The sequence below is a fragment of the Anolis sagrei genome, chromosome 6, assembly GCF_037176765.1.
Source record: "Anolis sagrei isolate rAnoSag1 chromosome 6, rAnoSag1.mat, whole genome shotgun sequence".
NCBI classification, from domain to species: domain Eukaryota; kingdom Metazoa; phylum Chordata; class Lepidosauria; order Squamata; family Dactyloidae; genus Anolis; species Anolis sagrei.
The window spans coordinates 89,304,286-89,320,661 of record NC_090026.1 but is presented as its reverse complement, the minus strand read 5'-3'; the positions used below and the strand labels follow the sequence as shown (position 1 = coordinate 89,320,661).

At 36.9% G+C, this 16,376-nt stretch overlaps 1 protein-coding gene across 2 annotated transcripts in view; it reads right to left on the bottom strand.

Annotated features, from left to right (window-relative positions):
* The window catches only part of ANKRD28 (ankyrin repeat domain 28), a 102,704-nt gene that overhangs the window by 53,614 nt on the left and 32,714 nt on the right, over positions 1-16,376 (bottom strand). The window contains exon 1 of one of the 2 annotated variants that reach the window (XM_060781991.2): positions 37-1,612. The exons of the other annotated variant lie outside the window; for it this stretch is intronic. Coding sequence (XP_060637974.1) covers positions 37-153 — 117 coding nt within the window. The 5' untranslated portion in view covers positions 154-1,612. Of the gene's footprint in view, positions 1-36; positions 1,613-16,376 lie in introns of those variants that run through there. 2 annotated transcript variants of the gene reach the window in all.

The following is a 16,376-nucleotide window of genomic DNA, read 5'->3' as shown; positions in this document are numbered from 1 at the left end:
ATTACAAATAGGGCATATTTAACAGAAGCTTCTTACCAAGCCATGTGCTGGAGGTGAAGGGTGTAGAGATATGCTTTCCTGAGGCAGTTTGGAAACAAATGTGGGAGAATCATCTTCCACCTCCTCCAAAACAACAATACATACGCGACTCATTCGATCCGTTTGAAGATGAAAACTAGATTTGTAAGGGTCTTATTCTAATCACAGCTAACACCACATAGAAAGTCTTTTTAAACATAATTTGTGATAACTATTGCTGTTCTGAAATCTTTAAGTGATATAATTAAATGACCTCTTATTTGCCAGATTCTGTAACCTGAGTTATTCAGCTAATGAGGTTTTCCCAAAAAATCTATAAAATAATTCTATTACTTTATAGCACTCAAGTACTAAAATACTGTTTGCTCAACCAATATTAAAGTATAAATTACAATAGTATATATAAATATGCTGATGCTTGTTACCAAGCCAGCTGATTCTGTTAAATTTCTACAGAATAGAATTTCTGAACAGTAAAATCATTGTTATAGACAACATAACACCATTCTATACAGAATGAAACAAGAAGACAATTGCTCTGGCAGAGATGATCACAGCTTTCTCCACTTCCGAAAGGTCAGTTCCCAGTTAACAGTAGCAGGTATTCTACCATAAAAGGCATACATGACTGTCCCAAGTGTTCCAGTTCATAATTCTGTAACTAACAATTTTATTTCTCTTACTGTCAGAAATTCACCAGAGAAATGCAATCTGTTCTCAGCAGCTATTCAGAATTATAGAGCTCCAATGATGACATTTCTTCTCTTTGTACAAATCCCTGCAATGTATGTACCACTAAGCTGCAGTACATTTACATGTGATGAGTCAGACAACAAAGGACAATGAGACTTGGATAATAATATTGCTTGTTTGATCCAGATTCCCCAGCAGACCGCAACAAAGACTGCTTTACTCCATCCATCAAAAAAGAAATGCAGAATATTTGTTTTCCACCATCACGTCGTTGCGTGAGCTGATCCAACAGGGAACGCACAAGGCATAAATGCTGGCAATGACGAAAGCTTTAGCAAAATACTAAAGCACAAGCACTTGAATTATTGCTTTAGACTTTTCATTCAGAAGTAGTTCATCATTTGAATGCTTCTTTTGATCTCAGTATGAATAGAGCTCCCATTATAGCCTTCCTTCAGACCGATGTAAAAAAAAAAAGAGGAGGTAAAAAGGAAATTCAGGTTCCACACATCGTCTTTCAGCCAACTTCTTTATTTGAAGATCTGCATCTATGTCAGCCCGCTGGTTCTTCAAGTTAAATGTTCTCTTAATCCAAATACTGTCACCAATAAAAGATTTTCTGTGCGGTAGATGCTACTGCAAACCATATAAAAATCTAGTGCCTTAAAAAGTAATTGCAGATCACGTCAACAGGGCACAAAATAGCACCGCAGCAGTGTTCCAACAGAGCAATAGTCTTTATAGCACAGACTGCAGACCCGCAGGATGAAATGCCTAGTAATGCTCACATGTTACACTTCGCAAAGAACCGAAGCTACTGCTCTGGATGTAACTTCCTGTAGAGGGGGAGGGGGAAAGCCGCTTTTGGGTAGCCCTCAGAGAATATCCATGCCAGTTTCGTATGACTAATTCAATTCAAATGTAGAAATTCTTTTCAGCCTTTTACATTTTCCATTGAAAACCACAAGAAAACTTGTGTACTGGCACTGCTGACTAACAGTGTAGGAAAATAACAATTCCAAATCCTTAAGTACTTTCATATGGTACTGTCTTTTCAGAACTGCCTCACTTAACCCTCTACAGTCATGAAGCTTTACTGATGACAGTAAACTAAGCATCAAAGGATTTAAAGAGACAGTACCCTAAAACCAATGGATACCTATTTCTCAAAATAATTACTGCTGCTGTGCAAGAAGCATTAACAAACACAAAAATGTGTTTTATGGAGAAAAAGTCTTCCAATAAGTTGAATTTACAGCTTTTATTTCAATCTAACAAGGAGCAAAAGTGATTTGTGATTTTATTATTTATGTTTTCAAAACACTGGAAATGTTATTGATTCAAAACTGAATAGCCTAGTACATCCACTGAATTTATTTTGAGTTACAAAACAAAATTACAAACAGCATTCAAAACTTAGTAAAAAAAAAAACCCTTAGCAGAATTTCAAAGCATAAAAGAAAAAAAAAATTAGAAATGGAGGACTGCAAGGACCTTGTCAATTGTTTTGGATATTAGGATACAGTATTGCAGATTATGTATCAACATTTCAGCTATCGGTACTTCTTACTAACCTAACCCTGATTTTTCTAAATTCTTCATTTAAAAATAACCAAAATATATTGTAACATTTACATTTCAGAAGGAATTCCATATTAAAAAATAAGTGATACAGATGTACTAATCTTATGATTTTTAATGTTAGAAACCATATTCTAACATTTATAGCCCTCACTTGTTTTCTTGTAATTTAATGTCACTTATTTCAGTGAAACTAAAATAATGCACTGAATATTGGGCCCTAGTTGCATTAAGTCTGTAATCTTATTCATACTTAATTGGGAACAAGACACACTGAACATAGAGGCTCAATTCACAATGAAGTTTTTTTGTTTTTTGTTTTATTAAGACAACCATGTGGCTCCCATGCACTTCACTCAATTCACTCCTTCATATACACATTTAATACTTCAAACCTCACCTATTTAAACCAGTTTTTTATTACATTTAAAGAGGAGTAGAATTTTGAACCAGGATCAAAACATGGCTCCTGAGCCTGGTTAATAAACTAATATTAAGTCAGAGCTCCCTGTTTCAGATATAATGGAACTGAAACTCCCAAGCCTACACATATAGGAAGATTCCCCCCCAAAAGGGGGGGGGGGGTCAAAGGCATAATTGAAGGGCATCCAGACCACCTCCTCAAAAAATAACAAGTTGTTAACAGCTATGGAGATTCTGCTGCTTCCAATTTTTTTTGGATGATGGTGAAGTGGTAATATAGCAGACTTCTGTTTCTTCTGCCTCTACAGGTGGTTGCTTAAGGTGGCTGAGGAGTCAGCCACAACCATCTTTTTTGTCTGTGACCATATATAGAGAGCTGCATGGATCTGAACCCTGAGCCTTGCTGTGGCACAAAAGGGCAAATTTGCCACCCAATCACCCGAGGTAACTAGGAGTCCCCGGTGGTGCAGTGGGTTCGAATCCGGGGAGAGGCGGATGAGCTCCCTCTATCAGCTCCAGCTCCTCATGCGGGAACATGAGAGAAGCCTCTCACAAGGATGATAAAAAGATCAAAAATCATCTGAGCATCCCCTGCGCAACGTTCTTGCACAGCCAATTCTCTCACACCAGAAGCAACTTGTAGTTCCTCAAGTCGCTCCTGACACGACAAAAACAAAAAACAAAACAAAAACAAACAAACCCTGAGGTAACTGGGACTCATGGCAGAGCAGGCCCTGCCTAGAGGGAAGAGGTTAAAGAAAAAAAAGGGGGGGGGTCAAAAGCACATTCAGAAGAAGCCTTATACTCTATGAATATTCAATGATAAATTGAATCTGTTTGTGCTAAAGGTGTGCCAAGGCCAGTGTAGCTTTACTATGAGAGACAAAACTCGTATATAAAGCTTATTGGTTAGCACTGATCAGTTCTTACTTTAACCTATCACACAGGGTTGTTGTGAGGATAAAAAGGGGAAAGTAGACTCATATACACTAGGTTCCATTCTCTGAAAGTACGTTGTAAAATGAATGTACAAATTAGACATTTATCTTAGTTTCATACCTTGCTTAAGAAATTTCTTTTAAAAATGTTTTGCCAGTAGCACGATGTCTTCTAAACATGATGTTTTAGATAGCTATCAGAATGAATTGTAAATGAAAGCACTTCTAATTTTGAATCTTGCTTTGGAAAGATTTCAAATACAGAAATGTCAGTTTAAAATGCCTCATAACTCAATTACATATATATTAAATGCTTTGTCAAAAGTGTATTCTGCATTCTAATAAAATTTTAAAAACAGATATTGCTCATGGGGTCTGATTCAAACTTACCATATCTGAGAAGAATATCTCTAAAGAAAAGCAGGATCATATATACCTGGCCATTTAAGCTGATACTGTTGCTACCCACCCATATAAACATATAAATAGATGACAGACTATGCTCATACGTCACATGGAAATTACCATATGGACTTAATTCTATACATTTGAAGGTGGAAAAACCAATAAAACTAACGACAGCAGCTGTTAGCCAATTGTAGCTATCATAGAATTTGACAAGATCATGTCTGCTTTCCGTATGCATGGGAGAGCTTATTTTTGGCACCCTCTTCTGCCCCAAGCTGTCTCTTCCACTCCTTCTCATCTACTTTTCTTAAAGATCCTGTTTCTAAAACTACAAGCTCTTTTAGTCCATTCATACCCATCAACATTGCTTCTTAAATCAACTATCTCCTGGGAGATTTTCTCAGATGTATTAGTTCTTAACAACTAAGAAGCCTAAAGGATCACAGGCAGCAAAAAATGTACTTAATTAGTATGTACCAAGGCATAAAACATGTAACATCAATGTGCAATATACATTTGTCTCTGAATGGCACTGTAGGTTTCCTTGGAGACAGCTGGGATTTAGAGAAATGCTACTACCACCCACACAAGAGGACCTCACAGTTTCTCCATCCTTCTGGCATCACCTCCCTATTCCACCCCCCCCCCCACCCACACACAAGAAAGGAAAAAATTCTAATATCAAGGCATTTGTACTTCATCACAAGCAATCAATCACAAATCACAATAATCTGTAATACTGAACTCCCTCTTTCCTATAGGTTTAAAATTTTGACCATTGAAAATGAAATTTCCAGTCAACACCCTTTAATTACAAATTGAGAAGGAAATTATAAGAAATACATTATTCTTAGACGATATGGTAAAATGGATACCAAAGAGACAAACTATTGTTGAAAAATGTTATATGGATTTTGGAAAAGGGGAAATCTACTTTCAAATGTACAAGAACAACAATACAACTAAACTGGATCTTAATCACAATTACTCAGAAGAAAGTTCCACATAACTGTATACTATTTACTTCCTATTTATTAAATGTAGGATAACATAAAATGAAATAAAGTAAGTCACAAATATTTGTTATGTGAATTCTTGCGAATAATTTTACATTAACAGAATAGTGAATGGGACAGAACATTAAACACATGGAAACCAAAAGCAGCTAACAAACCCAACTTGACAGCAATATTTTGCAGTCATACATGTAACAATACTAACTTCTCATATCAGGTGCAAAAATGGTACAAAACAAGAATTTAATCCAACAAAATCCTTTGTTGGGATTTCACAAAAAGAAGGTCAACTTCCCTCAATGTGTTGCACAGGACCACAATTAGCTTGTTTTTCTCACGGGCTAATTGACCCATGACAAAAACAGGTCAATTAGCCATGTGTAAGCTATATACTATTTCCTAAATGAAGGTAATATCTCAATAGAAAGTTCCTCATATGTGATCTATCATAGGCAGATTTTTTAAAAATTAATATAGTTCATACTTCATTAGAGGGGTATGTTAAACAATTTTGAAACTCTGTAATGTACAAATATGAACATCTAACACTACTTTATACTTTCTTGTAGAGAAAAAAAAAGATAAGAATTACAGAATAATTTGTATGCTAGTACTATAAGAAAATCAGCACTGCAAGTACAAATACCGCAGCAATCACAGAGCTTCTGAAGAAATTTAAAAGTAAGGAATGACTGCACTGTGTTCTCACATGACTGTTGTATTGCTAAGTCTATAACTCAGGGGTAGGAAAAATGTTACAAGTAGGTAGATATTGTATTAATTTCCCAGATTGTTTTAAAGAGTTCTTACTCTGTGACCCAGCTATACTATATTATCTGCTGGTTTGCAGTGTGCAGGTCTCTGAAAGAAGCTTCAGAATTCAAACACATTATATTTTATATTAGATCATAGAGCCAAGATGAAAAGTTAGTTATAAAATCATCTTGCTAAAATGTGAAACTACTTCTTATGTGGACTTGACATGTACTTGTATCACTATATAATCCACAACTCTTTGATAAACATGAAATCTAATGCAGCAGGACAATTAGAGGTCACAGTAGCTGGTCATACTGAAATGTTAAATAGTATAAAAAAGAGGCATGTCACATTTAATTTTGACGTATCATTCTACCCAAAGTGGTAACATAGACCGTCCATAAGTGCTATTCTATACATCTCTGGGTTCTTAATTTCACAAATAATGAATACATTAAACCAGGGGTCCTCAAATTAAGGCCCTACAAGGTCATTTACCATGCCCCCACCCTAAACTTAGGATCTCCTAAATCTGAAACAACTTCAAGGCACACAACAACTTGAAGGCACACAACAACAGCAATCCTACTTAACTTGACTTTCTCATCAGCCAAAAGCAGGCCCAGGTTTCCCATTGAAATACTGGTAACTTTATGCTGGTTAAAATTGTTTTGCATTTTAAATATTGTTTTATTCCTTCATGGGTTTTTTGCACTACAAATAAGAAAGTGAAATGCATAGGAATTTGTTCATATTTTTTTCAAACAATAGTCTGGCCCCACAACAGTCTGAGGGACCGTGACATGGTCCTCTGTTTAAAATGTTCGAGGATCCCCACATTAAACAAATAATACAACAATCTCATATATTATGTCAATGAAGTTGTCTGAAAGAATGTTGGAATAATAAAAAATCAACACTAGATTCTAGAAAGTCACAAAGATGTGTCCAGAATTCATGTGACAAGTATGACAGTCATCATATATTTGTAATTTCAAAAGGATGCATGGGGGAAAACACTGATGTAGGAAACTGAATATAAAGCACAAGAAACATGCAGATCTTCCTATTCCGAACTTGTTGATATCTCCATTAAACAGAAACACAGAAATGCTGAACCAGTCAAACAACCATCATGTCAGACAACACAGAGAAACCATTGAGATCCACAAGCATGTGGAGAATTTCAACAGAAAGGAGAAAATGGTGAAAATGAATAAAATCTGGCTACCAGTATTTAAAAAACCCTCTAAAATCAGGGTAGTAAATAAAGAGGAATAAAAAAAAATAGGGGAATTTCTGACATGAAACAATCAGGGACAGCTAGCACTTCCCAACAAAGGATTCCCTGAAGCAGGAAGTAGCCAGGCTTTGAAGCTGCAAGACCACTCAGTGCTAATCAAGGTAGCCAATTGCAACATTCACATTTGCCTCAAGCAGACAAGAGTTCCACAGATATATAAACCTCACTTGCCTAGTTTCCAACAGATCTCATAAACTCTGACTATGCCTACCATAGCTGTGGGTAAAATGTCAGGAGAGAATGCTTCTGGAACATGGTCATACAGCCTGGAAAACTCACAGAACCCAGTGATTCCAGCCTTGAAAGCCTTCAACAACACATAGAAACACATAATAGTTTCAATTTCTCTCTCTTTCTAATTAGAACAAGGTTCTCCTTATAAAACAGTAGCTGAGTACTTAATAGTCTAGAATTTCAAATATCTTGTTAAGGCCTGTTAATTATGACTACAACATGTTTATTGCATTTCTTACACTACAAACAACATGGGACAATTATTGAGGAGGGGGGTCTGGACTGTATCAGAGGAGGCAAAATTCTTATTTAAAAAACTGAACTGGATAAATCAGTCTTTCCTTTGCCATTTCATGGCTAAGAAAATTTCCCACTGTAATTACTCTTTGTAAAAAAACTGAACCACTTTTCTGAAAATATCTATTTAAGACATTGGCCTTCTATCTTATAAAAGAAAAGCATGGGAAAACCTTTCAGGACTACAGAAGTTTGGATTCAGATACATCAGTATTTAGAAACTTATAATAGCTTTCCAGTGTGGCGACAGAAAGCAAAAGGAAAAAATCATTGTGGTCAAAATAGGTTGCTAGGGTTACCAATGTTTGGCTAGTCAAATCAAAACCATTTGAACATTTTTTTACAAAAAAAATCTGCTTGGGAGGATATCACCAATGGCTCACCACTTGTTACAGGAATACATGCTACTTCCGTTCAAACTATTTGGGTACCACACAAGAAAATGATTCATATTATTCTGGACTCCAGAAGGGTGGAGACAGCAGAATGATCAAAACTATTTAAAATCTTAAGCAGTGACTCACACTAGCATAGGGCATTCCCAACTTCAAGCTCTCTAACAAAGTAGCAAACAAACTATACAGTGCAGAAAATGAAAGCCTTTCTCAAAATGTACATGTAGGTTTCCATAAGACAGTATCCAAACAAAATCATATTGAAATCAATCTTATATGTATTTAATTGTGTTTAGTCTGAATAAATCAGTGGACTAACTTTAACCCCAATGGCATAGCAAGTTAAACTGCTGAGCTGCTGAACTTGCTGACCAGAAAGTCGGAGGTTCAAATCCGGAGAGCGGAGTAGGCTCCAGCTGTTAGTCCCAGTTTCTGCCAACCTAGCAGTTCAAAAACATGCAAATGTGAGTAGATCAATAGGTACCACTTCTGTGGGAAGGTAACAGTGCTCCATGCAGCCATGCCAGCCACAAGAACTTGGATGCGTCTAAGAACAACGCCGGCACTTCAGCTTAGAAAGAAAGATAAGCACCCCCCCCCCCCCCGAGTTAGACACGACTAGACTTAATGTCAGGGGGAAGTCTTTACCTTTACCTAACTTCTAAGTCACCATTTCTCAACGTGGGGGTTGGGACCGGGTGGGGGGCACAAGGGAGTGTCAGAGGGGTTGAAAAGACCATCAGAAAACACAGTATTTTCTGTTGGTCATGGCGGTTCTGTGTGGGAAGTTTGGCCCAATTCAATCGTTGGTGGGGTTCAGAATACTCTTTGATTGTAAGTGAACTATAAATCCCAGTAACGACAACTCCCAAATGTCAAGGTCTGTTTTCCCCAAACTCCACCAGTGTTCACATTTGGGCACAAGTTTGGTCCAGATCCATCATTGCTTGAGTCCACAGTGCTCTCTAGATGTAGCTGAACTACAAATCTAAAACTCAAGGTCAATGCCCATCAAACCCTTCCAGTATTTTCTCTTGGTCATGAGAGTTCTGTGTGCCAAGTTTGGTTCAATTCCATTGTTGGTGGAGTTCAGAATGCTTTTCTGCATTTCCCTTAGCTATTCTGAATTATGAGGGACAGAAAACAATGTTTTCATTTTCATCCACTTTCTCTACATCTTCTCTCCAGTCTTGAAATTTCTGCTATATTGCTGAAGTATGTGAAATTAGCATCAGTCTGTTTCCAGCAAACATAATGTTCCTCACTTTTTAATTAAGAAAGCATAAAACCAATCATCTAACAAAAGAGTTCCTTGTGAAAAGACAGTCCTGAAATAGGTATGTTCTGCCAGTTTAGCAAAGTTTACAAGATTTCAACTGAATGAAGCCCAAAAGACCAACGGAATGGGAGTGTTCTTATTCATTTTATAAATTCCACCTTGGAAAGATTTTTTTTAAATTTCTTACTACTTAAACTAGAACCTATTAGTTTTTATATTTATCAAAATTAAAAAGTTCTATGTACAATATTAAAAATATTAAGCAGTCATAAAAATCACTTGACGAATCATGTACTCTATTTGTTGCCCTAGTGGTAAGATAGATAATGCATGTATGTAAAAGAATCATATTACAGTTGCCAAGGATACTGTTTTTTTTAAATATAATCCTGCCTCCTGCACAGATTACTCATCATTGCTACATCCGCACAGCCTGACTTTGCAAACCCAGCTGGAGTCAAGGTTAATGATTAAATAAGAGTTTCTCATTATTTATTCAAAAACACTTGGAGAGATTCAGTTTTGTCAAGAATATTTACTCCTCTAAGAGATCTTCCAGAATACCATTCTGCAAACATTAAAAAGATTAAGAAAGACTAAGAATCTCAGAATGCTGAATGAGAAAAAAGTCTGACTCTTAGAAGCAATAGAAAAATAGCACAGACGCAATTAAGAAAAACTTACATAGTCCCAAATAATGCACATGTTGTAACTAGAGACAAATGGCTTGTTCTTTACTGATCTATTTAAACACTCCATTCATTTTAGAAGAAAATTGTGCTCTCAAAATTACTGAATTTCAATAATGAAAATAAATTATACCTGAAACTTGAATGCTCAGCTAGACAAAGGTAAGAAACATTATAGTACTGCTTTTCAAAAACATTTGAGCATATATAGTACTTATACTATTAAGCATCATTAATTTCACTGACCGTATATCCCAACTGTATTCAATGCATTCAGTGTTCTTGTTTATTAATATTGATATTTATTACACTTTACTATTTATTATGGAAGCCACCAATCAAGCTTTTATTCTTAAGAGGAAACTTATAAAGAAGTAGTTTTTCCAAACTGGAGGGGGGCTGCACATTTTTCAGCATTTGGGGGATTTTCTGTGCAGTTTTCAGGCAAATAAAAGTTCAAAAATTACTAAAATAAAAATTATGGAGGATTAGAAGTGTTGATAGACTAGCAGATGGCTATGGAAGCTGCAAAATGGGTTGTAGGTGCTATGCATTCCCTACCTCTGCCATTCAAATTTAGCTTTCTCTCATCACCTATGCGCAATTAAATTATGCAGCCGAGCTTTTGGAAATGAGAGCCATCATTGTGCCAAATTCTGTTACTAGTAATAAAAATGTTTTGACCCACCAAACTAGGTGAGAACATATTAAAATAACTGATATGTAACTTCTTGCAAAGCTGTATTTATATATCATTAATACTTTGTAATAGAGTGACTGTAGAAAGCAGCTGCACAAACCCATATATTTCCTGACCCCATGTGCTCATAATTTGTGAACAAAAGATATGGAGGCATAAACTTTCATCCCTACTATAAAAAACCCCTGTGTATGACACTGAGGTTGTGTAAATGCAATAGCTAATACAATGAAACTGTCAACAGCACCACCCAGAGACCTCAAGGGGTACTACATGTTTTTGGATTGTGAGGATTTTTTTTATTTTACTTCTTTGGATGTGGAGAAGAATACAAGTGTTTAAAAAACAGTCTTGAGAATTCATGTAGCCACTATAGTACTCTCTCTGTATATTTTTTGTGCTTTGAAATCACTTCCTACCTATAGTGACCCTAAGACAAACCTATCAAAGAGTTTTCTTTGCAAGATTTGTTCAGAGGTATTTTTGCCTTTGCCTTCCTCTGAGGCTGTGAGTGTGTGACTTACTCAAGGTCAACAAATGGGTTTTCCATGGCTGAGTGGAGATCTGAACCCTGATCTCCCAGAGTTCAGCGCTCAAACCACTACACCATGTTGGCTCACTTTAAAGCTCTACTCTGTGTTACTGATTGAAAACTGATTCACAGAAAACTGCAGATTATTTTTTTTTTGTCGTGTCAGGAGCGACTTGAGAAACTGCAAGTCGCTTCTGGTGTGAGAGAATTGGCCGTCTGCAAGGACGTTGCCCAGGGGACGCCTGGATGATTTGATGTTTTTTATCAGCCTTGTGGGAGGCTTCTCTCATGTCCCCGCATGAGGAGCTGGAGCTGATAGAGGGAGCTCATCCACCTCTCCCCGGATTCGAACCTGCGATCTGTCGGTCTTCAGTCCTGCCGGCACAGGGGTTTAACCCACTGTGCCACCGGGAGCTCCATAACTGTGCAGGTGAGTTGAGGTTACATAAGCAAAGGTGAAATAAAGCAAAGCTGTTACAAATATGACTAGGATAAATTTTGAGTATCTTGGCCGGAAGAAAACCTATTTGTTAGGACTGAGATGGCAACAGTTTCCTGATAACAGTTTGCACTGTCCCAGATACAGCTATTATGGCTCTTGCTTAAATATCATAACTAGAAGACTGTTATGTACTTGTGGCTGAAAATACAAATGCATACTGCCAGGACATTCCACAGACTGGTCCACAATTAAGTTTTTTCGTTATTAAGGAAATGTTCCTACAAGAATAAGCTGAAGGCAGAAAAACACACATCTGGTGGTAGCACACTGGCACATGCCGAATTTTAATAACAAAATTTCCTTCTGCAATCAACTCTACAACAACAAATTTTGAACAAACCAGAGCTTAAAAACTGAATGAATTTATCTGATCCAATTCTCATCTAGGGTGATTAAAGATACTGCCTATAGTCACAATCTATCACCAAATTACCACTTGAAGTTATTTTTCTATGTAATCTATATAAATAAAAATGTAATGTTCATTTGTGGGATTAACGTAACTCAAAAACCACTGGACAAACTGACACCAAATTTGGACACAATACATGTATCAGGCCAACGAGTGACCATCACTCATAAAACACTGAAAAACAAAATGGAAGGGACTTAAAAAGCAAAAAACAAAAATTACATTATAATGCATGCACACACACACAAACACACATATATACACATATACACAAATAGAGGCACACACATATACACATACAAACTGCAACGCATGGCAGGTGACAGAGGGGATTCAATATAATCATACATTTTTACACATTGAATTCCTCATAAACATTACATATGCAAATATAGGAAATTGTTCATATTGTAAATTTTACATTCCTTTCCAACCCTTCAAAAAAAAAAGGATATTAGAAATGGCAGTAACCACAGGATCATTGCATTAATTAAGAGATGCTCAAAATTCTACAAGTACCTTTACCATATATGAATCAAGAAACACCAAATGAGTTCAGTAAAAGAAGAGACTCTAGACATCATGTTGCAAACACACATTGGATAATGGAGTGAGCCAAAGTATTTCAAAAGGAACCCAACCTGTGCTTTACAAATTATAGCAAAATGTTTGATTGTGTCGAGAAGGGGTTCTCAAATTTTTACAGCCATGGAGCCCTTTTTGAAGCAAAAGTTCCTTATAGAAGCCCAAGAAATGTTTATACTATATACTAGAGAGAGAGAGAGAGCAAGCGAGCATAGGTTGAGCCAGTAGCAAATGGATGGAAAGTATTTGTGTGAACTAATTCACGCAGTACAAAAAATGAAAAAGAACAATATAATATTTAAAATTAAGAACAATTATAACCAACATAAACTTAACAGTAATTCAGTGGAAGAGTCCCAGGGTCATGCAGTCCAACCCCCTTTTGAAATGCAGGAAAAACACAATCAAAGCTCCCCCTGAACAGTGGGAGGGAAATAGGATTTTGGAAGCAAAGAGGAGGGGGGTCTCGGTGGTGAAAAAGAATCTACACAGCAAGGGAGGTGGGGGAGAAAAGGTTTCCTGCTACTGCTGCTGTTGTTTCCGGCAGCTCAAAACTTTAATGCCCCTGCATTTCTCAGGAGGAGGAAAGAGGAAGAGACAGGAAGCAGAAAGGTGCCATGGAGTCCCTGACTATCTCCCATGGAGCTCCAAGGGCTCTATGGAGCACAGTTTGAGAACCCCTGGTGTAGAGAGCATGAAAAACTATAGATCACTCTGGAAAAAATAGGTGTGCCACAACATATTAATTTGATGTACTCTACCTGCACTCAAAACAATAGGACAGAATATGAAGAAACTGAATGTTTTCTTTTTGGCAAGTGAGTTAGACCAGGCCATATTTTATCACTCTATCTTTGTGAAAAAAGAAATGAGTCCAAGCCTGAATTCTCCCTAGGAGCCAATATAACTAAACTGAGACTGCTATGAGAAGGTATGACTCACTAGACAAGATAATACTTATTCGGAAAGCAGGAGGCAGTAGAAAAGCGGGGGAACATTATATACAGACAGACTCAATCAAAGAAACCATGGCTCTGAGACTAGCATTACTAAGCAAGGCTGTTAATGATATGGTCACTTAGAAATCTCTCACTCATACTAGCACTGTAAATCAAAGTTGACTTGATGACAATTGACAACAAATCCAATCCATATTTTTTCTACGCAATGACCACATATATAAAAAAAGAGAGATGACAAGATTATGCCCTTGTATTACATCTAAAGATGAGTTCTGACAAGACGAAACAAAGGTTGAGATACAGAAGGTAAAATGTAAATACATTAAATATAAATATATTGGAAACAAAGTTATGGCCCACTTCATGTATACTAATTTACTACTGCTTTTTCAACAGGTACATCACCTAGCCATAAACTCTCCAGCCATCTGCTTATACTAATTTCTGACCCAGATCATCAGAAAGTCATTTTAGCTCTTCAATACAAACATCAACAGTCTGTGGAGCACTGACTAGGCAATGACTGGAGAGCATCAGTTTATGCATTCTCTCCCTCTTAAGCTTGAAAACCAATACGCACAGAATCACTGACAAGTGAACTATGATATGGAAAGACAATCCTCCAAAATGATAAAACAATGATCTCTTAATGAGACAATGAAATAGATATTTTAAAAAAGGAATGTTGAGTAGAATGGACTAAACTAGAAATCGTCTTGAAGCACACTTATATCTTTTTAATTATAACTCCATCTCTGTGTGTGTGGGCCAGGACTCTGAGAGACCAGAGTTCAGATCCCTACTCTGCCATTAAAATATACTGCATGACCTTGAGCCAAGTATACTCTCTTAAGGAAAGACAATGGCAAACCTTTTCTGAAAAAATCTTGCCAACAAAATCCAGTGATAAATTCTGCCATAGGATATCTGTAAGTCAGAAGCAATTTGAAGGCAGACAATAACATACAAATACGCCTCATTTAAAGAAGATGTATTCCTGGGTATGACATCTTTAAAATTTGGTACTCAACAAAGAAATAACAGGCCAACAACAGGTCTAAGTTCCTATACCAAAAACCAGAAGAGTAGTTCACTGTGTTTCAGCAAAAACATTAATCCAGAACAAACAATATGCATATATCAAATAAAACAACTATGGTAACGTAGTCTTGCATATGAAATTATGTGGAATTTTTTAGAGAAAAAAAATTGCAGGCATTGTTCAAAATGAATCCGGGAAAGACTTTGTTTTCCCCATCAGCCTTCACCTTTCTTAAGATTTTTTTTTCTTTGATAGATGAATATATTGATTTATGCTAGTTTAACAAGCTAGACAGAGCTGGGAAGGCAGACTTATGTGTTTCTCTCTGATTTGTTCTCTACATATGCTTAATAAAAATATTCTGCACACAACCACTGTTAGTGTTTACCTGTATGAGTGTAGGTACACTCATACAGTTAGAATTGAATCTCAGTCTTTCCCAGCTCAAATTTTACTGTTTACTGCATACATGCTGCTGAAGCTCACACCAAAGGCCTATATTTCCCCAGCCCTTATTTACCATTCTCCCCATGCTCATGCTGCTTAAAAAAAACCCTGCAGCTAGACAAAGGGAAAGAAGGAAAAGGCATCAAGATCAGACATGAAACTTTTTAAAAGGATCTTTCTTAGAAGCTTTGTTAACTGAGGTACGTCTGTATTTGCCCACTCCTGTTCTAAAAAAAACCATGTGGTGACAACCAGGTGTTGATTTTATCCATTCCGATTATAGAATTCTTTAGCAAAATTTCTTAGGTGTCTAATCTGAACTTGTCATCCACGCTTTTGCAAGTCCTATTATGCAAGCTACAAAATGTGAGACCTTAGTGCAGAACCAGGATAAACTAAACAAAACAGAACATGCAAATAAATTTTAATGCAAGTACCGTAACTTCTAACATGCCTTTGAGTACAATGCATGGGGCTGTTTACCACCACTATCACCACCTGTCTTAAGTTGTATTGTCAGACAAGCTATTAGAATTTCTTGAGTCAGCCTACCTTTTAAAACTGGACTCAAAACACCCAGGAGGTATTTTTCTCCATTATGAATAATCTATGTTTTGCAACTGACAGGGGTATGATTAAATTGGTGAAGGCTCGGAAAAACATTATCTGTATTGAGTAAGTTGTGGAACTTACTCAAGTAAGAGATTCAATCCAACATCATGATTTTTCAGGAAAAAAAGAATGTGGAGTGTTCTCTATATGGCTGAAGTCATAACTGAATTCAACAACAACCTGAATGCACTGACAATGAGCCAAACGAGTAACAGTGTATAAATCTGATGTTGGAGCCCCCCGTGGAACAGTGGGTTAAACCCCTGTGCCGGCAGGACTAAAGACCGACAGGTCACAGGTTCGAATCCAGGGAGAGGCGGATGAGCTCCCTCTGTCAGTTCCAGCTCCTCATGCGGGGACATGAGAGAAGCCTCCCACAAGGATGATAAAACATCAAAACATCTGGGCGTCCCCTGGGCAACGTCCTTGCAGACGGCCAATTCTCTCACACCAGAAGCGACTTGCAGTTTCTCAAGTCGTTCCTGACACGACAAAAAATAAATAAATCTGATGTTTGATTAATGTTAC